This window comes from Natator depressus, chromosome 19, assembly GCF_965152275.1.
Source record: "Natator depressus isolate rNatDep1 chromosome 19, rNatDep2.hap1, whole genome shotgun sequence".
NCBI classification, from domain to species: domain Eukaryota; kingdom Metazoa; phylum Chordata; order Testudines; family Cheloniidae; genus Natator; species Natator depressus.
In genome coordinates this window covers 5,940,859-5,967,927 of record NC_134252.1, presented here as the reverse complement: position 1 = coordinate 5,967,927, position 27,069 = coordinate 5,940,859, and the positions used below count along the sequence as shown (strand labels likewise).

General features: G+C 59.9%; 1 protein-coding gene across 9 annotated transcripts in view; it reads left to right on the top strand.

Moving 5' to 3' along the window:
- ADGRB2 (adhesion G protein-coupled receptor B2) overlaps positions 1–27,069 on the top strand; it is a 112,314-nt gene that overhangs the window by 72,800 nt on the left and 12,445 nt on the right. For 7 of the 9 annotated variants that reach the window (XM_074934510.1, XM_074934508.1, XM_074934509.1 and 4 more), the window contains 17 exons: positions 383–484; positions 1,164–1,270; positions 3,046–3,240; positions 3,804–3,872; positions 4,792–4,900; positions 5,133–5,279; positions 5,989–6,064; positions 7,681–7,783; positions 8,396–8,439; positions 13,105–13,231; positions 15,649–15,752; positions 18,058–18,160; positions 21,313–21,463; positions 22,142–22,211; positions 22,450–22,516; positions 22,878–22,963; positions 23,879–23,977. In XM_074934510.1, the coding sequence (XP_074790611.1) occupies positions 383–484; positions 1,164–1,270; positions 3,046–3,240; positions 3,804–3,872; positions 4,792–4,900; positions 5,133–5,279; positions 5,989–6,064; positions 7,681–7,783; positions 8,396–8,439; positions 13,105–13,231; positions 15,649–15,752; positions 18,058–18,160; positions 21,313–21,463; positions 22,142–22,211; positions 22,450–22,516; positions 22,878–22,963; positions 23,879–23,977 (1,759 nt within the window). The remainder of the gene's footprint in view (positions 1–382; positions 485–1,163; positions 1,271–3,045; positions 3,241–3,803; positions 3,873–4,791; positions 4,901–5,132; positions 5,280–5,988; positions 6,065–7,680; positions 7,784–8,395; positions 8,440–13,104; positions 13,232–15,648; positions 15,753–18,057; positions 18,161–21,312; positions 21,464–22,141; positions 22,212–22,449; positions 22,517–22,877; positions 22,964–23,878; positions 23,978–27,069) is intronic. The other 2 variants (XM_074934511.1, XM_074934516.1) reach the window with 1 other exon arrangement.

Here is a 27,069-nt window from a genome sequence, read left to right as displayed (position 1 = left end):
TCCCTGTAGCCATCTGTCCTTCTACCTACCCACCTTCTGTCCATCCTTGCACCCGCCCTCTGTCCCTCCATCTGTCTGTCTGTCCTTCCACTCGCACGCTGTCCCTCCATCCGTCTGTCCGTCCTTCCACCCACCCGCTATCTCTCCATCTGTCCGTCTGTCCTTCCACCCACCCGCTGTCTCTGCATCCGTCCTTCCAGCCGCCCGCTGTCCGTCCAGCTCTCTCTCTCAAGCCTGTCCTCCCTCCACCCCACCAGCTGACCAGCCACATACCTGCTAGTCCCGCCCAGCAGCCCCCCCTCCCCCCCCGCACCAGTCTAGTGGCCCATCCATGCAGAGCAGCCGTCCGGGGGCCCATCTCACCCTCGCATTCCCTTGGCAGCCTACCATGAAATGTGCAAGGACGAGTACGTCATGCTGATGACCTGGAAGAAGACGGCCGCTGGCGAGATCATCTACAACAAATGCCCACCCAACGCCACCGGTGAGCGGCTGCGGCACCGTCTCTGCCCCAGCTCCCACCTGGGCTGAGAGCCGAATGGGGAGGGGGGCCAGGCATGTGGGCTACGGGATTCACTTGCCAGCAGGCTCTTTTCTCTCATGACCCTGCCTGCTCCCCGGGACCCCCTTGCACTCCCCAGAACAAGCTGAGCTAAGGCTGCTGGCCCCCGAGTAATTCTGCTGCCTTCCTAGAAGAGCTGATTCCCCGGCCTGGCTTCCCCATGGCACCTTGTTGGGTGGGGTTTGGGTGGCTGCAGGCTGCTGCTAGGGCTGGGAGCCTGGGGGCAGGTGCTGGGACTTGGGGGAATCTGTGGGCATTGGCTCTGGGGGGGGCGCTGTGGGCACTGGGGCTGGATCTGGGCCTGGGGGCTGTGGACACTGAGGCTGGAAGGCAGGGGCTGCTGGCGCACTGGGGAGCTGTGGGCACTGGGGGGCAGGGGCTGCAGGTGGTTGCTGGGGCTGCAGCTCGGCCTGGAAGGCTGTGGGCACTGGGGTTGAGGGGCAGGGGCTGAGGGCTGGAGCTGAGCCTGGGGCTGTGGGCTCTGGAGCTGGGGGGCAGGGGCTATGGGCACTGGGGCTGGGGGGCGGCGTGGGGGCAGGGGCTGGGGGCGCTCGGGCTGCACAGGCTGGGTGCTCCATGCTTCTTTTCCCCTCTTATCTAGGATCCGCCAGCCGCCGGTGCCTGCTGAATGCCCATGGGGTGGCGTACTGGGGCGTGCCCAGCTTTGCCCGCTGCATCTCCCACGAGTACAGATACCTCCATCTCTCAGTAGGTGCACGCTCCGGTGGGCCCATGCGCTCTCTCCCCGCTCTTCTCTCGCCGGCGCCATGCCGGGACGGCCTTGGCACTGCCGGCGGCGTTGCTTTGAGCCTCCCTTGCACAGGGACAGAGCGAGCCGCCCAGCCAGCCCCCTCCCCCCCGCCCTGCCCGCTCTGGGCCCAGTGCCGGCCCCGGCACCTCTGCTGAGCGCCCCCCGCGTTGCCCTGTGTGCCCTGTGCCGGCAGCCACCTGACTGCAGGGGCCATTTCCTTGCGGGGGCTCTTGTTTCTTGGCCGGTTGGGGGCTCCCAGAGCTTGCAGTGGGTTTGGGTGCCTGGGCCGTGGTTTGAAGTGGCTGGTTGGGGGGCCGCTTTGATCTGGCGTTCTCCAAAGGTGGGGATTGCTGCAGTCGTTGCTGCAGGAGAAGGTGCCTCATTCCTCCTCCCCGGGGTCAGCCCCGTCCCCTCGGTCGATCCCCCCGGGCCAGCGTCCTTGGCCACGGGGCTCCCGCTGGGCCGATAGGTCCCTGGGCTGGGGCCGCTGATGCGCCGTCGGATCTGTCCTTTCTCCCTTGGCTTCCAGTTCTCCCAGCCCTTGAGCCCCACTCCATCCTTGGGAGCCCCGTGCCCCAGCCGTCTCCATCCCCTGTGACCCGACCCTCCTCATCAGTCCCTGCAGCCCCCGGATTGCTGCTGTCTGCCCCCTTCCCTCCCCAGCCCCACAAGCTGCCCAAGGAGCCATTGCAGCTCAAGGCCACGGGGACTGACCCACGACTCCAGTCTGGCCGCGATCCGGCTGGTTGGGCAGGACACCGGGCTCGCCAGGCAGACCTCGCAGGCATGCCCGTCGCAGTGGGCTCTGATCTCCTGGCCTTGCGTGGCTTTGCCACGCACATTGGACCCACCCATGCCCGTTTCGCCCTCACCGTATGCCTTGTTAAAGGGAGAGAGGGAGCCCCTGCAAAGCCAGCCTGCCCCCACGTCCAATCCCTCCCGCTCCCCTTTCCCAAAGAGGGTGCGCTCAGAAACCGGCTAGCCCTCGGGATTGGCAGACAAAAGCTCCCCCAGTACAGAGCAGCCAAGCAGCCCCTGACTCCCGCAAGCCAAATTGCTGCTTTGCATGAATATTTCATTGCAATGGAACCTAATTAATGTCCTTGCCCCTGGCTCCCTCCCCCGCCCACCCCAGGTTGGAGGAGGGGGCTGATGCTAATTATCCCTCTGTGTTGCCATCTTCTCCTTTCTCGCTGTCTGTCCCGTTCCCTGGCAAGGCCAAGCGCTCTGATGAGGTAGATCAAGGAGCTGCCTTGATTAGCGTTATCCCCATTTGACATATGGGGAAACTGAGGCACAGGTTAGGGGTGTGACTCACCCTGAACAGTGACTCAATGGAGAAGCTGGACTAGGACCCAGTGTTCCTGATTTCCTTGACCCCTACTCTAATCCACTGGCCCCATGCCCACCTTTGGGGGGCCACAGGGGCTCAGGGGCTGCGGTGTGGGGCCTGGAGAGGGGTTGGCTTGGGTATGGCACCTTCCTTCCCGGGCCCTGCAATGGTGGCTCCTGGGATGGGGTGGGACACGGGGAACTTCCCCGGGAGGGGCCATGTGTGTGAGGGGGTGGGGCATGGGTAACCACCCTGGTGGCTCCTGTGGATGTCTGTGCTATTCCCAGACAGAAATCCTGTCCGGCTGCTGCCTCAGCGTGGGTTGGGAGAGGGACCTGGGGAACCCCCTGCTGCTGGGTAATCTCCCCCTCCCCCATCTCTGTCCCTCTGCATGGAAAGCTGCGGGAGCACCTGGCCAAGGGGCAGCGCATGCTGGCGGGCGAGGGCATGTCGCAGGTGGTGCGCAGCCTGCTTGAGCTGATGGCCCGCAGGACGTACTACAGCGGGGACCTGCTCTTCTCGGTGGAGATCCTGCGCAACGTCACCGACACCTTCAAGAGGGCCACCTACATCCCCTCCTCCGACGACGTGCAGGTACCGCCCGGCCAGCCCCTGCGAAGAGCCGGGGGCCCGGCCCAGGTCCCATGCGGGAGGCCGGGCCACCGTGGAAAGGCCAACGTGGGCTCTTTGCTGGCTGCCTTTCCCTGCCCTCTGTCTGGCATTGTTGTGGGGGGCTCACCCCTAGTGTCTTGGCATGACCCCTTTTGTGTCTGGCTCTGTGGTTTCTGTGCATTGGGGTCCCCCGTTCCCAGGCTGGCGCTGCCTGGCTGACAAGCAGCAGCCAAAGGTGGCCTGGATCCGAGCTGGTGAGGGGGGAGCTGGTGTAGATGCTCGGCATCCACCGGGAGGGTGGGGGGAGTTGGTGACCCTCGGCTGGGAGCAACCAAGGTGGGCCAGGAAGAATCCCAGCTGGAGCTGGGGGGTCCTGTCTGGGGGTGTGGGTGACAGGGCTGCCTGGACGTGCAGGTGCGGGTACTCTCAGGGCAGTGGAATTTCGAGGCTCCCGGACATGCCCAGGGGAAGCCCCCTGTCCCATGCCCCCGTGCTTCGCAGAGCCACCCCCTCACGCCCCCTCTCCTCTCCTCCACTCCCTGCAGCGCTTCTTCCAGGTGGTCAGCTACATGGTGGACTCGGAGAACAGAGACAAGTGGGAGGACGCCCAGCAGGTGAGCCCAGCAGGTGCTCAGGGACGGGCGCCAGCCGGCCAGGGAGGCAGGCGCTTGGCCGGCGCAGCGCGACTGTGGCTGTGACAGGCTCTCGACAGAGCGGGGGGCGGCATGGTGCCAATGCTGCCAGCCTAGCTTGTGGGGCTGCCCTTCCAGTGCCCTGCCCAGGCTAGAGGGGCGAGGAGGAGCCCCCGTCAGCAGATGGCTTCAGCCCCGTCTACGGGGCACCTGGTCTGGGAGCTTTTCTGGGGCCTCGTCTACGGCTGTGGGAGGCATTGGGCTGGCGGCTGCCTGTGGGGAGGGGTCTCTGGCTTGAGGTGCCCTGGGGAGGTGGGGCAGGCTGAGGGGGAGCTGTGGGCATATCTATGCAGGGGGTCCAGGCTTTGGTGGGGAGGGGAAGCCCATGGGCCGGGGTCTCTGAATAGCTGTACGGGGTGGGGGAGTAGGTTGGCTCTGCCAGTATCAACTTGGTGGCCCCGTGGAATTGGGGGAGCCCAGCTCCCTGCCTGTGGGTGGCTGGAGCCTCCTGGGCGGTCGGAGTGACCGGGGCGCGCTGGAGCTGTGGGGGGCAGTTTCTGGCACGGCTGAGGGGGAGGTGGCTCTGGATGAAAGCGCTGGGGCCGTTGCCTGGGCAGGGAACCCCCTCCCCACAGCACCCCCCCTTCCTCTAAAGCTAAGCATGGCCTGGATCAGCGCTGGCTCCTGTTCTCCCCCCTACCCCATGCTCTGGGAAGTTGGGGTGTCCCCTGCAGATGATTTGGGGGGACCCTTTGGATGATTTGGGGGGGATGATTTGGGGGGACCCTTTGGAACCGTCCAGGTCCCATTCCCTGTCAGTGGGCAAGTGGCAAGGAGCTACCCTCCCTCCCTGCCATACCCGGGCCCCTGCGGTAGCCTCTCCCCCTCTCTGTGCCCGCAGGTGTCCCCCGGCTCCGTGCACCTCATGAAGGTGGTGGAAGATTTCATCCACCTGGTGGGGGACGCGCTGAAGGCCTTCCAGAGCTCCCTCGTGGTTACTGACAACCTGGGTGAGTGGCCAGGCTGGGGCGGGGCCTGGGGCTACTTTATTCTGAGGGGGGCATGAGGGGTCCAGGCCAGTGCAGCGCTGGGCAGTGCAGCAGCAGAGAGGCTGGGAGCCTGGGGGCGTGGAGGTGTCAGGAGGCCCGTGGGCAGGGGCGCTGGGGCATCCTGAGCTTGGCCAATGTGCCCAGGCAGGCGTGAGCTGGAGGTGACCCTTTCTCCCTGTCCCCACCCTGGCAGTGATCAGCATCCAGAGAGAGCCCGTCTCGGCCGTCTCCAGCGACATCAACTTCCCCATGAAGGGGCGCCGGGGCATGAAGGACTGGGCCCGCCACTCGGAGGACAAGCTCTTCATCCCCAAGTCGGTGCTGAGCCTCTCCTCCTCTGGTAAGGCGGGGCTGGGGCCCCCGGGAGGAGAGCAGCAGGGGCTGCTGTGTGTGCGTGTCTGTGTGTTTGTTCCCATGTGATTACGTGGGTGTAGGTTTGTGTGTGCACAGGGGTGAGGTCTGTGTTTGCATGCAGGTTTGCAAATGCATATGTTTGTCTGCAGCCCCATGTCCATGATGCAGGTGTCCTTGTTCATGTCTGGGCCCTGGAAGAGAGGCAGGCTGGGTAGCCAAGTGCACCCTGGGACACAGACATGGCTGGACTGGCATGTGCTGGGGCGGGAGCTGGGGACAGCTGCTAAAAGTCCTTCCCCTTACCAGCACTTCACTGCTGCAGGTCGGCACCGTTAACCCCCTTTTACAGGTGAAGAAAGAGAGGCATGGAGCCGTTCAGCAACGTACCCTAGCAAGTCACAGCAGGGAGGGAGTAGAACCCAGGAGTCCTGGCTTCCATTCCCCCACTGTAACTTCTTCCTCTGGATGGAGCCACCTCCAACTGCCGGAGGGCAGGGGAAGGGGCCTGTCTGCATTCCCAGGCTATGAGGAAGGGTGCGCATTGGAAGAGGGGAGCACGTAACGACTTGCAGCCCTTTCCAGGAGGGCCAGCTGGGTCCCCATCCCCAGGCTGGGGGCATGGGAGGAGCCGGACCCCAGGGATGGGTGCTGACCCCTGTTCACCGTGGCTCTGTCCCCTTCCCGTCTCTCTGCAGAAATGGACGAGTCGTCGTACTTCGTGATCGGGGCCATCCTGTACCGCACGCTGGGGCTCATCTTACCTCCTCCCAGGTGGGTGGGTGGCTGGGGCGTAGGGACAGTAACCAGGGCTTCCAAATGGGGCAGGGGATGGTGGGGCCCTGAGTCACTCGTTACCTTGAAATGGAGCCATGGTGGGTGAGATAAGGCTGGGCCCTGCAGGGGGGCGATCCACAGCTGTGGGCCCTGATCTGTGACCCCGGTGGAATTATTGCTGCATGTCCTGAGAGTGTGTGGGGAGAGGGGCTGGGGGAAGAATCGAGCCCTGGGCAGATCTAGTTCCTGGATTCAGGATCAAGTGCAGGTAAGGGAGAGGGTGGACCCTATTGGGGCTGGGGGAATCGGCTGGGGGAGGGTACAAGACAGCACAGATGGCACCATATGTGGGCAGAGGCTTTGGTTCCTAGAGGAGGGGGGTGCTGGAGGTGCGAGGGGGCAGCAGATGAGAGCAGGCACCTGTCTGGGTTTCTGTAACTCAGCATCCCCAGGCAGTGCCTTCCCGCAGCCCATGTCTTAGCCGGCTTCTGTACAAGAGATGCAAGGTGTGGAGCCAGTGCCACTCAAACAAGGGTTCCTCCAACCTGCGTCTGCTGTCAGTAGCCGAAAACAGGAAGGAGAAAGAGAGAGAAGCAGCAGTTTGTGTGGGAAGGGGAAAATTCAGGACTGAAATGTGGGGCAGCCGAGAGGGCTGTATGCGCTCATGGGCACGTGCGTGTGTGTATATACACACGCACTTCACCCGTGCACAAACAAAACTGCACCTGTGCACACCCTCCACCCCTACATACAGAAGGGGTGTGTGTATCCACACACACACACACAGGTGCACGATCAAGGAGTCGTACATTCATACACAATGCCCAGCTACAAGGAAAACCAAACCCAGTGGTGTGTATGCGGCGGCATGGTGAGCGGATTGGGAAACGTGCTTTAGAGGGCTGGGGTCCCGGAGCTTGACCTGTTTAGCCTAACCCGAGAATGGGAATGGGCGACTCAGTCGCAGTCTGGAAGTACCTCCACGGGGAGCCGAAATTTGATAATGGGCCCTTCAGTCTAGCAGACAAAGATCCAACAAGGTCCAATGGCTGGAAGCTGAAGCGAGACAAATTCCGGCTGGAAAGCTGTGAGGGTAATTAACGACTTACCCAGGCTGGTGGTGGATTCTCCATCCTTGGCAATTTTTAAATCAAGCTGGGAAGTTTTTCTAAAACGTACGGTCTAGATCAAACAGCAATTAAAGTCAGGGTAGTCCCATGGCCTGGGTTATGCCAGAGGTCAGGTCCCTTCACTACTTACCATTTATACATCCCGTGTGTAAGGAGACGACTTCAATAGCACAGATATAGGTGTGAGGTTTTTTTGTAGGAGTGGTGGGTGAAATTCTGTGGCCTGCGTTGTGCAGGAGGTCAGACTAGATGATCATAATGGTCCCTTCTGACCTAAATATCTATGAATCTATGAGATGCACACTCAGATCATACAACGTGGTGTTTGGACAAAGACAGTCCTGTAACGCTGTGTGCACACACGCTCACACACACACGCATGTGACCAACAGCAGGACGTGCCAGCCCCCAGCGAGCCCTGTCCTGACACCTGTACCGCCCTGCACTGTGTCCTGGCTCCAGCCTGTTCCCTCGTCTCCACAGGAGCCCCTTGGCCGTCACGTCCCGAGTGCTCACCGTGACCGTCCGCCCGCTGACCAAGCCCACGGAGCCCCTGATCTCAGTGGAGCTGTCCCACATGCTCAATGTAAGTGCTGTGCATTCCGAGGGGGGTCTCAGCCGTCCGCCAGGCCCCATCGTGAGGGGAGAGAAATGTTCACCCCTCGCCCACCTCTGCATGCGCTGCTATTGTGGGCACCTGCTCCACCCACAGCCTTCCTGCTGTCCCAGTCCTGTGTGCCCACCCCTCCTCACAGCCGTGCAAGAGCTCTGCCATCCAGACCCGTACCACCGGCTATTCCAGTCCTCAGTGCCCCTCAGTCCCCACCCACAGAGGCTGGCTTGACCTTGGGCGAGTGGGGTGCAGGCCGGAGCGGCTGCCGCTTGCCCTAGCCGGGGTCTGCGGAGGACGTCTCCATGGCCACGTGTTACCAGTCTGCCTGGCTTCAGTGCTGCTGTGACACCAGACGCCGCGGCCCCTGCTGGTGCCCTCCCTTGTGCCACTCTCTAGGGGCCCGTGCCGTGGCGGGCAGGTAGTCATGAGGCTAGCGGGGGCAGCAGGCCCTGCTCAGATCGGAGAGCGCCTCCCGCCCGCCATGGCCGGAGCCAGAGAGGGGCAGGTGAGAGTGGGGGCGGGGAGAGAAGAGGCATCCCTGTCCCAGCCCTGGCTCTCCGCTAACCCAGCTCTGTCTGTCTGCAGGGCACCTCGCACCCACAGTGCGTCACCTGGGACTACTCCAAAGCGTGAGTGCAGCTCTGGGCCTGGCCTGTCTCTCGGGGGGCTCCCTGGATGGCGGTGGGGTCTCAAAGGGGGAGGGCTGGCTCTGTGCCGTGGAGGAGAGCCTGCTGCTCGCTGGAGCCAGAGCTGGGCCCTATGGAACAGGTGCACTGGGCCCCGTGTGCTGCCCTCCCTGTCCCTGGGCTGCCCCATGGCAGCACCCTTTGCCTGGAGACAGGAGCCTGCCCACCCTTGCAGCCAGCAGGGGACGGAGAGCAGTGGCACAGGCTGTATGCCAGCCTGCCCTGGGCTGTGTCAGCGTGGCCCCTGTGGTTTGCTGGCCCCTTGCTGCCCATGGTGCAGCCCCTCTGCTCTCCAGCCCCTGGCAGGCCCTTGCACCAGGACCTGAGCCTGGTCCCCTGCAGGGTCAGGAGCTGGCACCCACCTGCCTTTCCTGGGTAGCTGAGGGCTCGGTGCTGGAGGCCGGGCTCTCTGCAGGGGGTTCACTACACACCGTCCTCCCGCCGCAGAACGCGGGAGATGGACGCATGTCCGGAGTGGTGAGAGCCAGCCGCCTCCACTCCCTGCAGTGTCAGCCGGGCCGCGCGCAATCGACAGGAAACGGCGGGTGACGTGGAGAGGGCAGGCTCCCAGCCCCCCTGCTCCTGCAAACCTTCCCCGACCCCCCTGCGCCACACGCTGCCAGGGCCCCCAGGCGCCCCACAGGCACTGCCCACCCACCTTGGCAGCCGAGCCACGTACAGAGAGGCAGGTTGACTGGACAGGACCAGGGACTGTGTGAGGGGGGTCGTGGGTGAGCCAGGCGAGCCTGTGGTTTCTTGGCAGGAGGAGAGGAGGATGAGAAGGGGACCCCCACGCTTGGAGGGTTAACGGGGTGTAAATCCCTCCGCTGCTCTGGTGCCTTCCCCACCCCAACCTCATTGGCGTTTGGGGATGTCAGGGTTCCCTCCCCACTCTGAACTCTGGGGTACAGATATGGGGACCCGCATGAAAGACCCTCTAAGCTTATTTCTACCAGCTTAGGTTAAAAACTTCCCCAAGGCACAAATCCTGTCTTGTCCTTGGATGGGTACTGCCACCACCACCAAGTAAGTTAGACAAAGATTCAGGAAAAGGACCACTTGGAATTCCTGTTTCCCTAAAATATCCCCCCAAACCCCTTCACCCCCTTTCCTGGGGAAGCTTGAAAATAATCTACCAACCAAATACGTAAACCAGGTGAGCACAGACCAGACCCTTGGGTTTTTAGGACACTAAAAACCCCAATCAGATTCTTAAAAAGAGAACTTTATTATAAAGAAAAAAAGTAAAAGAAGCACCTCTGTAAAATCAGGATGGAAGGTACCTTTACAGGGCAATCAGATTCAAAACACAGAGGATTCCCCTCTAGGCAAAACTTTAAAGTTACAAAAAACAGTGATAATCCTCCCTCTAGCACAGGGAAAATTCACAAGCTAAAACAAAAGATACTCTAACGCATTTCCTTCTATTACTTACTATTTCTATAAGTTTAGATGTATCATTCAGTAGGAGTTAGATTACTTGCTTGGTCTTTCTCTTTGTCTGTGGAGAGAACTCAAAGAAGAACCTTCCCCCACAAATTTGAAAGTATCTTCTCCCCTTATTGGTCCTTTTGGTCAGGTGCCAACCAGGTTATCTGAGCTTCTTCACCCTTTACAGGTAAAGGAGGGATTTTATGCTACCCTTAGCTGTAGGTTTATGACAGGAGGGGACTGGCCATTGGCAGGAGGGAGCCAGCGAGCCAGATGTGGGGGGCCCTGTGTGGTGCTGTCCGCTCCCCCGAGCTGAAACATCCCCTGTTATCCCGGGCAGAGCCCCGAGCAAAGCTCCCCATCTTGTTATCCTTGGCGCCCGGGTTATTATACAGCAAGGCGAGATCAAACAGGCTCCTCTCCCTGTCCTGGCCGGGCAGTCACGTCCACATTTAAAGGGCGAGGAGACTGGAACGAGGCCAAGCCCCCTGTGGCCATGGGTTAATTTTGCTAACACCAGTATTGATTAGCGCCCGCTTGCAGCCGGAGATTGGTGCCTGCAGCTTGCCAGACGCAGTTTGTTAGCGATGGGCTGGAGCAGAGAGCCAGGGCCGGGCGGCGCTCGGGAGGGAGAGCGATAAAGTGGGGCAGATCGCCGTGGCATGGGGGAGACGGGGTGGGGGAGCCAGTGGCCTCCATTGGTCCTGGCCGTGCACTCTGATGGCAGTGCTGCCTGGGCTGGGGGCCAGTGGGGCCGTGCCAAGGTGGAGGCAGTTGCTCCTGGCCTTATCACCTCGTTATTGTCTGCCCCTTTCTGTGCCTGAGGGGAGTTCGGTGGCCTGCGTGGCAGGGGGTCGGGCGGGATGATCCCGGGGGTCCCTTCTGGCCCTCGCTAACTCTGGATCTAGCCAAGCGCAGCCTCCCGGCCCTGCAGCCTCCCTTCGGGTTGCCAGAGCGACCTCGCTGCAACGCTGTCAGCCTTGGCAAGTCGCAGCAGCCACGGCTCGCGCTCCATCGCAAGGAGCAGGTATCGCTGGCATCTCTGAAGTGATGGGCCGGCACCTTCGCTAGTGAACACCCAGGAAGGGCTCTCTAATGCCCGGAGTGGGTAGTTGCCAACCCCTTGATGTAGCGGGGGGCTGGGCAGTCAGTGGGGCAGGAGCCTTGACACCAGCTCAGAAGGGGCACCAAGGTCCAGAACCTGCCCTAGCTGCAGGGAGATCCCACAGCTCCGGCTGCCTGCAGTCTCTTCCGGTAGCAGTAATGAGGGGCCCATTGCTGCAGGCTTCCAGGCGGGGATGCCTGCCTGGAGGAGGGTAAAATCTTCCCCAGCCATTGCCATGGTAGCGCTTGGCACCCGGGTGCCTCTTAAACCAGCAGCCCTGGGTAGCTCTGAATTCAGCTCCCCCAGCCCTGAACCCCCCGTTACCGCGTGGCAGTGCTGTGTACTCTGCAACGTGAGGGGCAGTGGGGCCCAGGGCCTGTCCATGGTGCCTGCTGCTGCCACAGAGGCTGGTCCCCAGAGGAGCTGGGCACCTGGCATGCCAGCAGAAGCGAATGGGCACTGCAGGCACCTGGCACCTCCGCAAACGCCAGCCGTGGCTTCTGGGCTGTAAATGCTCATCCCTGTTAGGGAATGGGGTGCAGCCAATGGGACAGGGTGAGCCTGGGGGCTCCAGCCCTGGGCACCGGTAGCGTTGGGCTCATGGGGCCCCTCACTGCTGGTTTTGCACGCCCAGATGCAGGGCTTCGCACACCCGCCCGAAACATGGGCCCGCGGGCCCTTGGTGTCCTGTGTTTCAAAGTTGATGCTATCGCACATTTCTGCCAGGGCACCAAGGCGTGTCCTGGTCAGCAGGAGACCCTGTGGAATGGCCCCTCCCGGCAGAGTAGGGTTTGCAGGAAGGTGGGTACGTTCAAAATGTATCCGCCAGAAACAGCCTCCCCCGCAATCGCGCCAGCGCTCCTGAGCCCGTGACTGGCACCGGCAACACACACAGGGCAGGAACGTGGGTAGGGCGGGCAGGCTCCTAGACCCAGACAGCGGGGAAAGGGCCTGGTACAGCTGGCTCCATTCCCTCCCATTTCCTTTCCAAACAGCAGAGCAAGTGCAGGGGGCGGGGGAGAGAGGGAGCCGAAGTGGGGGTGAAGAGGCATCTCCCAGCTGGCTGCATCGGTGGCTGGCTGACTCAGCACAGGGTGCCCCACCCGCTTCAGTTAATGCTGGGAGCCCCTAGCCCGGGGGGGGGGGGGGGGGCAGGGCCAGCTCTGCCGTTGGTTAAAGTAACCAGAACGGGCGAGCGTTGCTCAGGCCACAGTTGGGATTTTCAGGGGTGAACTCCAGGCTGATCGGGGGCAGAGGGGTGTCCCCAGCTGGCTGGGAGTGGCAGCTTTGCATACCTTGGTGCGCACACCTCTGACCTTACATGCAGTCAGCCACGTGTCCGTGAGCGTACAGGGAATCGTGCCCTGTATCACACGCGTGCGCAGCCTCGCAAGTGTGCTCTTCCGTGTGCAGTTGCCCACACACACGCTGTAATGCCTTGTTGCACGGGTGCTCCCCCTCCTGGGCGGTGTCACTCAGGGCTCAGCTGCCTGGATCCTGGCCTGGCTCATTTAATTCCCCTCTGTTCTCGTTAACTTTCAATACGTGTGGGTTGAACAAAAAAAAAGCCCAAAGCCAGGTGGGGTATGGAAGAGCCCAGGGGTGAGAGCTGGCTCTGACACCTGGCTGGCCTCCATCCACCCTTCCTGGGACCGGGCTCCCCTCCCTTCCTCGCTGGAGTTTAACCCCCGACCCCAGCCAGCAACCTGAGCTTTCAGATTAAATCAGACCTGTGTGCTGTGTTCAGCCCCCCCCCAGGGATCAGCATCTGGGGGGGCGGGGAAGAACGGGAGGGGGATGGAGCTGAGCTGGCTTTCGTCAGCGCAGCCCAGGGCAAGGAGGGGGGAAGGGCAGGGTTTTGCCCCAGCATCTGGGTCACGAGCGAAAGCAGCCGCCCAGACAGTGCCCTGGTGCCGCTCAGACACCCCCCCCCCGCAGGACCCAATGCGGCCGTCGGGTGGGCAGCGCCAGCGAAGGGTTAAGTCGGCACAGGAGCCGAGGGACTGGGGGCGCTCTGTGTGTTTGATCATTTTAAATCACTCTCTCTCCTGCTCTCCCATTCCATTAATCAGGGATGCTGGCTCTGGAAACTGGGACACTGAGAGCTGCCAAACGCTGGAGACTCTCCCGGCTCACACCAAATGCCTGTGTAGCCACCTGTCCACCTACGCCGTGCTTGCCCAGCTGCCCAAGGACCTGGTAGGTGACGCCAGCCCAGCGCCCTCAAATTTCCCTTCTTGTCTTCGGCTGGCGCGGGGCCTGGGCTGAACGGGAACCGGCAGCCGGAGCCGGGTGGGATTGCAGGGTCGGGAACACCAGCTGGGTTGTGTGCGGAGGGGGGTCTGATCGTAGGGGGTGGTCCCGAAGCGTCGCAGGGACAGTGCCATGCTGGGAGGTGGGGCCCAGCGCGGATCTCTGGGGCTCTGTAACAATAACCCCTCCCTGCTTGGAGAGTGCGGCTGGGACGTGCACAAACTCCACCAGCCATCCCCACCCCAGTGGGAGGATGGTGGTGGCTTTTTGATGCTGGAGTGGGGAGGAGGGGGCGGTGCTGTCTGCCAGGGCCTGCAGGAGGCTCTGGGGAGAGCTGATGCTCTCGCTGGAGATGGGATAAGATGGGGGGTCCCCCGTTGCTCGTGACAGGCTGGAATCGTGCGTGAGGGAAGAGCTTGGGAAGGGGACAGCTGCTGCTTGTGCTGGGCCCCCCGGGATACCCCCTGTGCCATCCATCCCCTGCCTCTCCTCCGCTGAAGCTTTCCTGTTCCCTTCTCTCCCGCTGCTGTTCTCACATTCCCCGGCTCTGGCTCTCTCCCTGCGCCAGGAGCTGGCGGAGAATCTGGGCCCGGGCTCGGTGCTCCTCGGAGGCCCCTGCCTGTCCCCAGCTTGCGCCGCTTTATCCCGCGCTGAGAGCGATGGGCCCAAGCTGGGTGGCACCCAGGAACCCACTGGGGGCGGGTGGGGGTGGCACCAACAAAGGGCACCTGCTGCGGCTCAGCCTCCCCCCAGGATTGTGGGTGCAGGGGCTGGGAGAGGGGTGCATTCTGTCCCTGTCTTCTCCTAGGGTAATGGGCAAATGGTAGTGGGGGCAGGGCATTTTGGCCCTGTCGTCCCCTGGGGTTATGGGTATGGGGGGCGGGAGGGCAGAGCAGGGCATTTTGGCCTTGAACTCCCCTAGGGTTGTGGATAAAGGGTAGAGGGAAGGGCATTGTGTCCCTGTCTTCCCTGGGGTTATGGGTACGGGGGTGGGGGCAGAGCATTGTGTCTCTGTCCTCCCCCAGGATTATGGGAGTGTGGGAGGTGGGGGGCATTTTGGCCCTGAACTCCTCTGGGGTTATGGGTACAGGGTGGGGAGACAGGGCATTGTGTCCCTGTCCTCCCCTGGGGCTGTGGGTACAGGGTGGGGGATGCTTTATGGGTCCCGGTCCTGTGGCAGTGGTGGGTCTGGATCAGCCCACCACTGTTGGGCCGTGCTTCTGCTCCGATGGCTTTGCTAGCCCTAGAGCCAGGTGCTGTCTCTCAGTCTGAGGCCCCGAACGTTGGACTCTCTCCTTTGCCTTGCCGGCTGAGCGTGAGCCCTGGCACAGAGGTGCGAGCCCAGGGGCGGGACAGGACACCGGGGCACTGGAATTCACACAAAGGGGCATTGCCCTGTCGCTGCGGAGAGGCCGGCGCTGGTGAGGGCCGTAGCGAGAGGGGGCCAGCTATGGTGAAGGGGTCCCATGCCCAGCTGCGTGGAGGTTTCCCGTCATGCAAAGCCCAGCCTCCCCCCACCCCCCATGAATAGACCCCCTTGGCACAGGGGCAGCTGTGCAGCGAGTGGGGAAGTGCCCCACTCTTCCCTCCCCCCCCCCGGTCTCCCCTCGGAGCCCCCCCGCACTGCAGCGTGTGGTGAGATCGGAGCTCTGCAGCAGTCACAGGCAGGCTGCCTGGTGGGATTTATAAGGCTCATTAGCAGGTCTTCCAGGCGGTAACGTGTGAGGAGGGGAGGGGCGGGAGGGGATGTGAACTGAGCCATCTTGCCTCATGTCTGGGAGGCCCGCTCCCCTCTCCAGCGCTCACAGACGGGGCAGTCTCCCTCCCCCCCGAAGCCGAGCGCCACCCAGCTCCCTGCGGCCGCGCCGGGCCATTGGTATTCTGGGAGCGTGCCCGGTTGGCAGGGCGATGGAGAGGTGCCCCCAGGAACGCGCCTGGGCAGCCCACAGGCTGCGGTCAAGCCCCCCTCCCCGAAGCCCCAGCGTGCGGGAGGCCGGTGGGCCCCTGGGGCTGGGGGGTGGTGGGCAGAGAGGCCTGGTGCTGTGGGCCTTGGGCTCTGCCCCACTCAGTGGGGGAGGAGCTTTGCAGGTGTGTGATGGGCACATTGGGCTTTTCCGGGATTGGGGTGGGGAGGGAGCAGCCTCCGGGACCCCAGGGACACTGGCTGCGTGCGAGTGATACAGCCCTGGGGCAGCGCTGAGACTGTGTGGCAGCAACGAACCCATCCTTCCCCCCCACGCTGGGCAGCTCCACCCCCTGTTGCTCAGGGGCGCTCCCTCCTTCCAGCCTCTGAGCCTGGCTCCGGCGGGACGCCTCCCCCCTCCCCGTTTTCAGCACCTCTCTCCCTCTCTCCTCCCGGGCAGGCCATGGACCCCTCAGGCACTCCCTCTGTCCCGCTCATGATCGGCTGCGCTGTCTCCTGTATGGCCCTGCTGACCCTGCTGGTGATCTATGCCACCTTCTGGAGGTAGGTCGGCCCCATCCCCGGACCCTTCTCCCTCTGCTCTTCCGCACCAGCCCAGAGGCCGGGGCATTGCCAGCAGGAGGGGACAGCCACTGGGTGGCTGGGGGGAACGGTTGACAGCTTTTTGTTTGGTGGAAGCCGGCTGGGCTGGGGGCACTGAAGCAGTGTCAGTCTCTGAGCTTGCGTCAAGGTTTTCTACAGTAGCCGAGTCAGCTATAACCTGCCGGGACGTGGAGCCGAGCATCGCCCCGGGCATCCTGGGGGAGACGGTCAAATCGGCCGAGGGGCCAGATCAAGTGGAAAGGAGATGGGTGATGATAGAGAGAACGTCATGGTGCCCTATGAACGGGGGGCCCGTCCTTGCCCTGTTGGCTCACAAGGGACTGAACAGAAACAGAACAAGGCCCAGAGATGGGTGCCAGCAAGGACCAGGGCAGTGCTCCTCGAGCAGGGCCCTGTGCAGCGGGCGCAGTGGGGGAGAGGCCACGTTGGCAGGAAGGATGCAACGGGAGGGGAAGAGGTGAGGGTTGGGCAGCCGGGAAGCGTGTGCCAAGAGAGCAGAGGGAGGAAGAGACGTCAGGAGTAGGGGGTGGGGAGGGAAAGAGCACTAGCTTAGCCACTGCGTGATTGAATGTATTGTTCCAGGAAAAGAACAAAGCTCTTAGCACATGAAAGACAATGGTGGGCATGGTAGTGCCCTGCTGGAGCTGCTATTCTGTCACAAGCACGAGGCACAGACAGGAGGGCTCTGCAAGGCCTGATCCTGCCTCACTTGCATCAGTGCCGCTCAGCGGAGTCACTCCGATTTACACCAGCAAGAGGGACAGCAGAATCAGGCCCTCCCTTGCTGCCGAGGCATGAAAAGGTCTGAGATCCCCAGGCTGGACGCATCGGAGATGCGGGGGGAGGGTCCACCCGAGGAGAGAGTCAGAGGGCTGTTAATGTACAGTGGCACCTAACAACCTCGGGCAGGGTTCGGGGCCCCGTTGTGCTAGGAGCTGTACAGGCATGAGGCTTTCAGTGCTGATGCTGTTCACTGCAACGGGAACCAGGAGTCCAAATCCCTTTGTCAGCTTTGCAAGCTCCACCTAGGGCAGGTTAGCTCCCAATCCTGCAGTCCCTTCCACACACACACACCCCTGCTAGAGAATGCGATGGGGCCACCTGGGTGCACAAGGAAGCATGCACGGAAGTGTCTGCAGGAGGAGCACCTCGGTCTGCAAAGGAGGAAAGGAAGAGACGGTTAGGGTGGAGGTTTATCAACAAACGACGCCCGGCACAGAGAAGATCTGTGGGGCTCGCTGCTCTGTCGTGGAATTGAAAGTAAAAGGGCTCAGACACATCTGAATTGGGGGGGGGGATGGGGAGAGGAATTGGTTTTTTCCCCTTGTGATGGATCGTTCACCTGTGGGACTCTCTGCTGTTGGATGCTATTAAGTCAAAGAGCTGAAATTAGTATTTAACGTTTTTACATCTCAGTTCAGGGAAATTTTATCAGCTGCTTCCCTAAATCGCCTCTGAGCTGTGTTGGTGGGCACCCTCACATGGCTGCCACGCTCCGCTTCAGAAGGGGCTATAGTTCCGCCAGAGGTGAAGCCGTCCCTGTGTCCCTAAGGGTACGTCTACACTGCAAAGTGAAGTTGTGATGGTAGCGAGGGTAGGCATACCCATGTTTGCTTTAATCTACCTAGCATGGATATCAGTAGCAGTGTAGATGTGGTGGCACAGGCTGGTAAACTAGAGCACAAGCCCGCCAGGGACCCTAGGTACCAGCTAGATTAAAGCTGGCACAGGTATGCCTACCTGGGCTGGAGTCATACCTTCGCTTTGCAGCAGAGACCTACCCTCACATACCTCGCAGGGATGTGGGAAAGCCTAATTGGTTCACGTTTGTGTAGCATGGTGTGTTCCCCAGGTGCTGTGGAAGTGCAGGTGTTTCATCCCAGCGTGGGTATTTGTTATATGATTGGGGTAGCCCCTGGAGTCACACTCCCTAGGATAAAATAAACTCTCCATCCTCATGCTTCAGGGCATAAACTGATCCCCAGTGGGGGTGGGGTGGTCAGGACGGAGTCCCCTGCCTGCCAACACACTCCACGCACTATGTGAAGGTCTGTGCTGCCCTCTAACGTATCCCCATTGGCCACTGTTGGAGACGGGCTACCAGACTGATTAGGCCATTAGTCTGTTGCGTCATAGCATCTCCTGCATTCTCCACCTTAGGTCTAGAGAGAAACCAGGCCAGAATGTTTGCAAGGGGCCCAGCCCCAGGACCCCTTCAACCTGCCTCCCTCTGCCCTCCCTGCAGGTTCATCAAATCGGAGCGCTCCATCATCCTGCTGAATTTCTGCGTCTCCATCCTGGCTTCCAATGTGCTGATCCTGGTGGGCCAGTCCCATATGCTCAGCAAGGTGAGAGTCTGGCCTAGGGCTTCCTTGGCTTCTGCCCCATTACAGCTGCCAAGGGGCATTGCCCAGCTGGGCACCTGGTGAGGGCATGCCGTGTTCCTTGCAGAGGGCAAGGGGAGCGGGAGAGAGACAGGCACCTGGTGGACGTTTCCCTGTGGCCTTGCAGCCAGAGAGCTGTGGGCAGAGCAGCCTGGAATGGCAGGATGTGGCCTTTAAATCGATGCATCCTGCTGAACAGTCCCCTGTTCTGAATTGCTTTGCAGCGTGCACCTGCGTCCTAGTGTGTGTCCCAGCACTGTGTGTTGGCCCTGCCTGCAGTAAGGAAGGACTGTGTGCTGAAACATTTGTGTGCTGATGGTCACAGCAAGATACCATCTCTGTGGCGTGGCTTGGGCCCCAGGACCGCGCGTTCTCTCCCCGGATTCCCTCGCTGGCTGGAGAGGCAGATGGGATTTGGATTAAGTCAGTGTGGGATTGATATCTCATGGTGGCTTTGTCACGTCCAGTGGATTTCACACTGGGCAAACCCAGCCTAGGTGCCAGGGGATTAACCCCTCAAATGCTGAACTTGTGCTGTCTCTCAGAGAGGGTTGGATTTTCTGGTCTTGTGGATGATTCCCTGGTTTGGGACTCAGAGGAACTGGTTTTTGTCCCCAGTTCTGCCATTGGTTTGCTGTGGGATCTTGGCTGAATCTCTGCCCTTCTTTGTGCCGCAGTTTCCCCAAACGGGGATAATCCTTCCCTGCACAAGGGGTGTGAGGATAAATCCATGAGGGTCTCAGACACTGCAGCGATGGGGACCAGAGAGCAGCCCCTGGTCTCTACTCAAAGGGTGGACTGCCACAGTGATGGGGCACAGTGCTCCCTTATTGCCGAATGCTCGGGTATGTGTTTACAGGTATATCACCAAAGAGGTGGCCCACAGGGATTAGGAATGCACCATCCACTCCCCCCGTAAACACAATGCCCATCCAGGACTGGGATCTAGCTGCAGCAGGACCCCTGTTGCACCCCAGATCTCACACCAAAGAGACGCTTGTAGCCAGTTCTGTAATAAACTAGCTAAAGATTTATGAGCTAGGAAAAGGAAACCAGAGATGCAGTGACAAGGTTAAACAGACACACAAATGAGTTACAATCTTAAGTTTCAAAAGGCAATAAAAGCTTCTATCATGAGCATGTTCTACACGTCCCTTAGGGCTAACCCAGGCTGAGTCCCTGGGGACCTCTTGCGTGTGCCTAGAAACATTTGGCCCCCAGATTCCAAGCAGCACAGAGAGACCAAGTTCCTTTTGTCTGGGGTTTTTATCCCCCTCCTGCCATGTGCCCTGAGCTGCAGACTCAGCTGATGGGAGGAATCACGTGACTCATCTTCCTGGGGAGGAGAAGGAGAGCAGGGCAACAAATCTCTTTTGCGAAAAGAACAGGAGGACTTGTGGCACCTTAGAGACGAACAAATTTATTAGAGCATAAGCTTTCGTGAGCTACAGCCCACTGCATCGGATGCATAGAATGGAACATATAATAAGATATATAGATATATAAATAAGTTGGAAGTTACCATACAAACTGTGAGAGGCTAATTAGTTAAGATGAGCTATTATCAGCAGGAGGAAAAAAAAACTTTTGTAGTGATAATCAAGATGTCCCATTTAGACAGTTGACAAGAAGGTGTGAGGATACTTAGCTTAAGGAAATGAGAACAGGAGGACTTGTGGCACCTTAGAGACTAACCAATTTATTTGAGCATGAGCTTTCGTGAGCCTCAGCTCGCTTAGTCTCTAAGGTGCCACAAGTCCTCCTTTTTGCGAATACAGACTAACATGGCCGCTATTCTGAAACCTGTCATTACTTAAGGAAATAGATTCAATATGTCCACGTATTTATTCAAGCTTCAGAGGGGTAGCCGTGTTAGTCTGGATCTGTAAAAGCGGCAAAGAGTCCTGTGGCACCTTACACACTAACAGACGTACTGGAGCATGAGCTTTCGTGGGTGAATCCCCACTTGAAGTGGGGATTCACCCACGAAAGCTCATGCTCCAATGCGTCTGTTAGTCTATAAGGTGACTAACAAATTTGTTAGTCTCTAAGGTGCCACAAGTCCTCCTTTTCTTTTTACGGATACAGACTAACACGGCTGCTACTCTGAAATGGGTCATTTCACATATTGAGTCTATTTCCTTAAGCTAAGTATCCTCACACCTTCTTGTCAACTGTCTAAATGGGCCATCTTGATTATCACTACAAAAGGTTTTTTTTTGCCTCCTGCTGATAATAGCTCATCTTAACTAATTAGCCTCTCACAGTTTGTATGGTAACCTCTAACTTATCTGTATGTATATCTATATATATCTTACGATATGTTCCATTCTATGCATCCGATGAAGTGAGCTGTAGCTCACGAAAGCTTATGCTCAAATAAATTGGTTAGTCTCTAAGGTGCCACTAGTACTCCTGTTCTTTTTGTGGATACAGATTAACACAGCTGCTACTCTGAAATCTCGTTTGTTCTCTTGTGGAGGGTAGGCAGGGAAATTCCAGGTGCACCATCCCCCAGTGGTCCGTCTGGTATCCATGGACCTCTCCTTTTGGGAAGACCGGCCTAATTAATGTCACATTAATTAATGTCTCTCTCCTGTCTGGTGATTTACACAGTCTCAGAGTCTCAGAATACAACCACTGAGATATTACCGTACAGTATGGGATACGGATGTTATAAGTGGGGTTAATTCAGGCAGCGACTCACAAGCTTTCTTACAATCTCATACCTGGTGGAGCCGTGCTAACACACAGGTGAGCCAGACGGAGTCCAGCTCTGTAGCTGTCAGTGTTCGACGTGGGAACCTTGCCAGGAGCTGGCACCTGGTCTGCCAGCGTCACACCTGTTACCAGAGATTTGAGTGCGCGATGCATCCAAGCCATGAGAGCACCGGGCTAGGCTCCCCTCTGGCTTACACCGCTCCTACCCATTGGGTTCAGTGGAGTTGTTCCTGATTTACGCCATCTAATTCAGGGGGAATCCAGCCCATTATTAACAATGCCAGGGAGTGTGGGGAGCCCGAGCGCTCTACTTGGGCCAGATCCTGAGAGGCGCCAAGCACCCCACACCTCCATGCGGTGCGCCTGTGTTGATTGCCATCTCTTTCTCCTTGCAGGGTGTCTGCACCATGACAGCCGCATTTCTGCATTTCTTCTTCCTCTCGTCCTTCTGCTGGGTGCTGACCGAGGCCTGGCAGTCCTACCTGGCTGTGATCGGCAGGATCCGTACACGCCTGGTCAGGAAGCGCTTCCTATGCCTGGGATGGGGTAAGGGGCCTCGCTCGCTTTCCCCACGAGCAGCGGGTCCTGCTTAAGGAAGGGGCGGGGTCTAGTGGTCAGAACTTGCACGCATGAGTTAATGGTGGTCACACTCAGACCCCGCCTTGGGGTGAGCTAAGGATGATCACTCCCATTTCACAGGTGGGGAAACTGAGGCACGGAGCAGGGCAGTGACTTGCCCAAGGTCACGCAGCAAATCCAGTGGCAGAGCTGGGAATAGAAGCCAGGAGTCCCTGCTCTGACCCTCACCCCAGCCCCTGAGCTGGGCGACGAGCCCCGCTCTCATCAGGGCAGACTGAACCCAGAGGCGCCGTGGGTCGCTGTGCTGTTTCACGTCTAGATGTGCTGGTGCTGGACATCCCAGCCCCCCATCGCTGCTGGGTGGCTTGGGGTCCCCTGTTGGTGCATCAGTCACTGCATGCTCTGTCTGCTCTCCAGCTGCTGCCCTGGGTCTATAGACACAGGCAGGGGCAGGGGCAGATCTTCCCCCGGCTCCGCTCCCAGCAGCTCTTACTGTTCAGGGGGGCAGTAGGGCAGTTGTTCACCACGGGGGCGGGATGCTGCACTGGTGTCAGTGGGGAGGAAATGGAGGGAGTGGTGTCAGTGGGGCAGGTGGGTGCTGAGCCCCTCTGCAGATCTTGGCCATTGTCTCCTCTCCCTCCCCAGGTTTGCCAGCCCTGGTGGTTGCAGTCTCTGTCGGCTTCACTCGGACCAAAGGCTACGGAACAGCAAGCTAGTGAGTGTTGGAATGAGCCCGGCTGGGGGTGCACGGCGGGCTGGGGCCGCAGGGGCTCCCCGGCTCTGCGCTGCGAGGGACACCAGACTTGGCAGGAGCTGGGGGCTGCGGGGCGGGGCGAGGAGCCAGGCTCCCCGGTAGGAGACGGGCCATGGTCAGTGTGGGGAGGCAGGGAGTGGACGGGGCGGCATAGGGAGGGGATTCCATCTCCCCTAATGGCGCTGTGTTCCCGCTGTAGCTGCTGGCTCTCCCTGGAAGGCGGGTTGCTCTATGCCTTCGTCGGCCCCGCTGCTGTCATCGTGCTGGTAGGTGTTTGCCCTTTGGGAGCACGTCTTTGGCTGAAGAAAAGAGCCAACCCCTGTCTCTTGCCGTCTCCCCCTCGGGCCCTGGCGCCCCCCAGCCCCAGGGAGCCCCTCCCCTTCGCACCCCACAACCCTGTTTCTCCTCCCCTGACCCCAGCCTGTTCCCAGCCCAGACCCTGCCGCTGAGCTCTCCCCACAATCTCTCTGAACTCTCCTATGATCCCCACAAAGCCCAGTCCCTCCCTTCCCCTGGGGTGGGGGCAGAGCAGGAGGGGAGGGCGCTGCCCAGTGCTGGGTCCCTTGTGTGGGGTCACCACCCTGCCCCTCACCTGGGCTCTGTCTCTGTCTCTCCCTCCGCATCCAGGTGAACATGCTCATTGGGATCATTGTCTTCAACAAGCTCATGTCTCGGGACGGCATTTCAGATAAGTCCAAAAAGCAGCGGGCCGGGTAAGTGCCCCCCAGGGCTGCCCCCGGGTGGGGCGGGCGAGCGGGAGGGCACACACAGGCAGGTAATACCCTCTGCCCCTTGGAGGCCCAGGTGCAGTCAGGAGGAGCGGGGGCAGTGGCAGGCAGTCCATGTCCCGTTTGCTCTAGGAGGCTGGAGGCTCAGGGTGTTAAGAGCCCCCCCTCCTCACCCTGGCTGTGTCAGTGCACCCCCTGGCTGCACCTGGGCTCGACTCCAGCCATTCACAAGTGAAGTGAAGTCTGCCCAGTCCTCAGCAGGCTCCCAGCTCACATAGCTAAGCGGGGGTGGGTGGGTGGAGTGTGGATTTCCAGGAGCTGCCCCTCACCCCCAGCTCCAGCGACATGCCATCCCCACCCTACAGATGAGCCCTCCTCCGATCTAAGAGAGACACGCAAGCCATCCATCAGCACCCTGTCCCCCAGCCCCACCCAGGAGGCTTAGCTGGAGGCCTGGGGAGACAGAATGGGGGGCTGGCACTGAGCTGACTGCTGCAGCAAGTGGGCAGTGTTTGCCCCGTTGTCTGTTACCCAGACGCGCCCACGGCTCCTGCCCAGGCCCTGCACCCGTTACCAGCGGGTAGCCAGGCTGCCGAACCTCTCCCCCACGGGGGGCGGGGAGCGCTTGGGCGGGGGCATGCCCGTCGTACAGGGAAAGGGGGGATCCTACTGCAGAGCCCCCCAGCGAGCGCTGCCAGCCCCGTGCTTGTCGCTAACCATCCAGCGTGCCGGCCTGCAACTAACAATTTCTCTCTCTCTCTCTCTCTTTCTCTCTCTGTTTTTCCCATTTGCTTGGTGTATGTGTCCGTCCGTCCCCTCCCACCTGCCTCGTGCCCTCGCTTCCCGCCCCTCCCCGCCCCCTGGCCGGCGCGTGGCTCCCATGGGGGGTGGGGCGCTCAGCTGGAAGCAGCCCGCCTGCGGCCGCCTGCTGCTGAAATGCACCAAATGCGGCGTGGTGTCCAGCACCGCCCTGACCTCCGCCACGGCCAGCAGCGCCATGTTAGTCTCTCGCTGGCTCCTCTCTGTGCTCGCTCGCGCTGCCGTGTGCGTGGCCGCGCTGCCCGTGACCTGGGAGCGCAGCATTCTCCCGCCGGCCGGGGCGCGGGGGGACGGCAGGGAGGGGGCGTTGCCTGATGGGCGCTCAGCCGTTCCGCTCCCGCCCCAGGGCTGGAGAATGCCGTGTGCTCGGGGCTGCTCCGGGGCCTGCGTCGGCTGGCCTGGGGCCCTGTGTGTGTGTGTGTGTGTGTGAGACCCGTCACTCCTGCACGTTCGCTGCCGCTCATCAAATAACACAGCGCCTGGGGCAGGTCCCTCGTGGGGCAGGGCTCGCCCCCCCCCCCTCCCTGGGCAGGGGTGGGAATGGGGGAACGGGGGCTTTGCAGCCATGACCAGCCAGATCTCCAGGCTGGGTTGTTTTGTGTTCTGTATGTTGGGACCTTGCAGGGCTTCTAAGGGGGTGGGGTCCCAGACCCAGGGGAGGGCGCGGATTGTGGGGGAAAGGGGATCAGTGAGGGGGAAGAGGGGATGAGGAGCTGAGCAGGGGAGGGGAGCCGGGACCAGCTGGGGGTGAGTGGAAGAGGGGAGCCAGTGTGGGAAGGTAGCAAAGAGCTAAAAAGCTCCAGGGGGACTGATACGTCCCCCATCCTTGCTGCAGGGAGCCTGTACCCCATGTGGTGATGAGACATGGGGCTCAGGAGTGGGGGGCTAGGTCAAGTTCCTTTTCCATGGCTCAGGGGGACTGGCAGTGCCTTACAGAGCCGTTCCCCTCTCCACCACTGGTTTGAATCCTGCCCATGGCAGCAGTGATGAAAAGACGGTCTGTTTCTGGGGGTTGGTGGGTCACAGTCCAGAGGCCAAGTGGTTCCTGCCACCAGAATCCCCAGGGCAATCACAGCAGAGAGGTGGCTGAGGACATGTCCCGTGGGGGCCTGGCTGCCCTCTGAGGGAGGGCAGCATGTGGGGAAACCAGGGAAGCTGAGTCCAGTCTCCGGCGCTGTCTGGGCTGTGCTGGGATGCAGGCTGGTTCCGGCCACCCCAGCGGGAGGAGACCCTCGCTCCCCATGACCGGAGGCCGAACCCAGCAGCTGATGAGAATGTTCCCAGCCAGGCCCCGGGGCAGGGCTGCCGGTGCCAGAACCCCTTACACTGGGACGCTGGTGGTGGTGTTGCTGACAGCAGCCAGAGACCCTGGGGAGCGGCACGGCCACGCGGAACGGGCCTTACGTTGTTGGGGAAATTCCCCAAAAGCACAATTTAAAAAATCGGTCTTTAAAAAAAGGAAGTCCTTGTGCTTGGGCAGAGAATGCAGGAATGGGGAAGTTCAGGCTCTCAAACCTACATTGCACCCACATGCGCCCCCATACACCTCCCATAGCCCCCTCGCACTCCCGCATGCATCATGCACCCTGCAGCCCCCACACACTCCCCCAGATCTCGCTCCCGCGCACACACGTTGTTCTAACCCATGCGTCTCCCTCCCACATTAGGCACTGCTCTGCACCCCCTGATCCAAAATCCTCACAATGCTTGTGGGGTCCCAGCCCAGCCCCAGAGGCCTGGAGTGAACCCCTGGAGACTCCCCGCGTGGGGGCGTGCTCCACCATCGTCAGTCCGTGTGCATGGCTGGGGTGCAGGGGAGCTGCTAGCCGGCTATCTCCATGTCAGAGGCTGCTCTCATGGTTAATCTGTCTGTGCTCTATCATCTCGTTCCCCCACGTCCTCCCCCGAATCCTTTCTCATTATTCTGCTGCTATTCATGGCGAGAGAGAGAGGCACGTGCGCGCACACTCTGTGCCGTCCCCTGGCTTATCTTGCATCACTGCTAATGGCATCTGGCATCAGCTTTCCGCCTGGAATGTTGTCTCAGGAATACAGGGCTCAGTGGAAGAAAGGCCAATAGCCACCAGAAATGAGGAGGGAGGCCCTCCTGCTGGTTTCCCCAGCAGGCCCGATTCTCTCGCATGCTGGTGCAAATCAGGAGTGGCTCCAGCCAGTAGCCACACCAGTGTAAATGCAGTGGGTCTCATCCAGCCCTGCCCTGCACCTTGTCCGTGTTTTTGCATTGGCCCAACAGGCCTTTTTGTGCCCATTTTGCACTGGTATAAATGATGACTCAGCTCACTGAAGGGCACCAAGCGCTTCCTTGCACATCTGACCCAAGGTGTGGAGCAGTTTGGAACTGGAGCCCAGCGCATTCGAGATCAGACCCTGCCCTCAGGTTTCATTCTCCTCCCGGAAGTGTTTTCCCCAGGAATTGAAATTGGGCGGGGGGGGGGTCAAATTTACAGGGCAGGGGGGTCAGGGCCGATGAGGGGTGAGACCGTGAGGGTGAAGGTGGGCTGTGTGGCACCAGAGTAAAAACTGAAAAAATGTTTCATGACCATTTTATTAGATTTTAAAATCATCACACAAATTAAAGTTATCTACTCAAGCCTTCTGTGGAGCACTCCGTCTACATCCTTCTTGGTTTCTTGTTATAATTTTGCACAACTCTGTTAATGAACTTCTTGAATTGAATGCGTTCTCATCTTTGGTGGCTTCTCATGTGTCCGGTACTTCCATTCCTTCCATTGATATGCTCGTCAGTTCATTCACATGATCAAGCAGAAGGCGACTTCTTTCAAAACACAAAATTCTATCCAAATGTAGCTTCTGTTGCTGGACAAAGATCTCCTACTGTTGTAGCAGATGCCTGGATGGCATTGTTTAGTGACCCCAGTGGTTTCAACAGTAGACTTACAAGAGAGAGAATGGCAATAGTCTTCTCTGAACGTAGTAGCAAAAGTAATCCACCGGCCTCACTACTTAGTTCCATCTTGGTAGATACTTTCCAAAGCCAGTAATAATGGCTGGAGTAATTTTAAGACAACAGCGAAGGATCGCTCTTAAGAAAGCCAGAGGGTTTTCCCATGTTGGACTAATTTGAACTTCAGTCCCAGTGTATCTTCTATATCTTCCAAGATATTCAGTCTTTTTGGATTCTTGCTGAAAAAAGAATATAATGAAGACATTAAATTTATAGCTTTTTTAATGTCTTTTGAAGAGTCTGCAGCTCATAGTAGCGCTAGTTGGAGTAAATGGCCTCTGCAGTG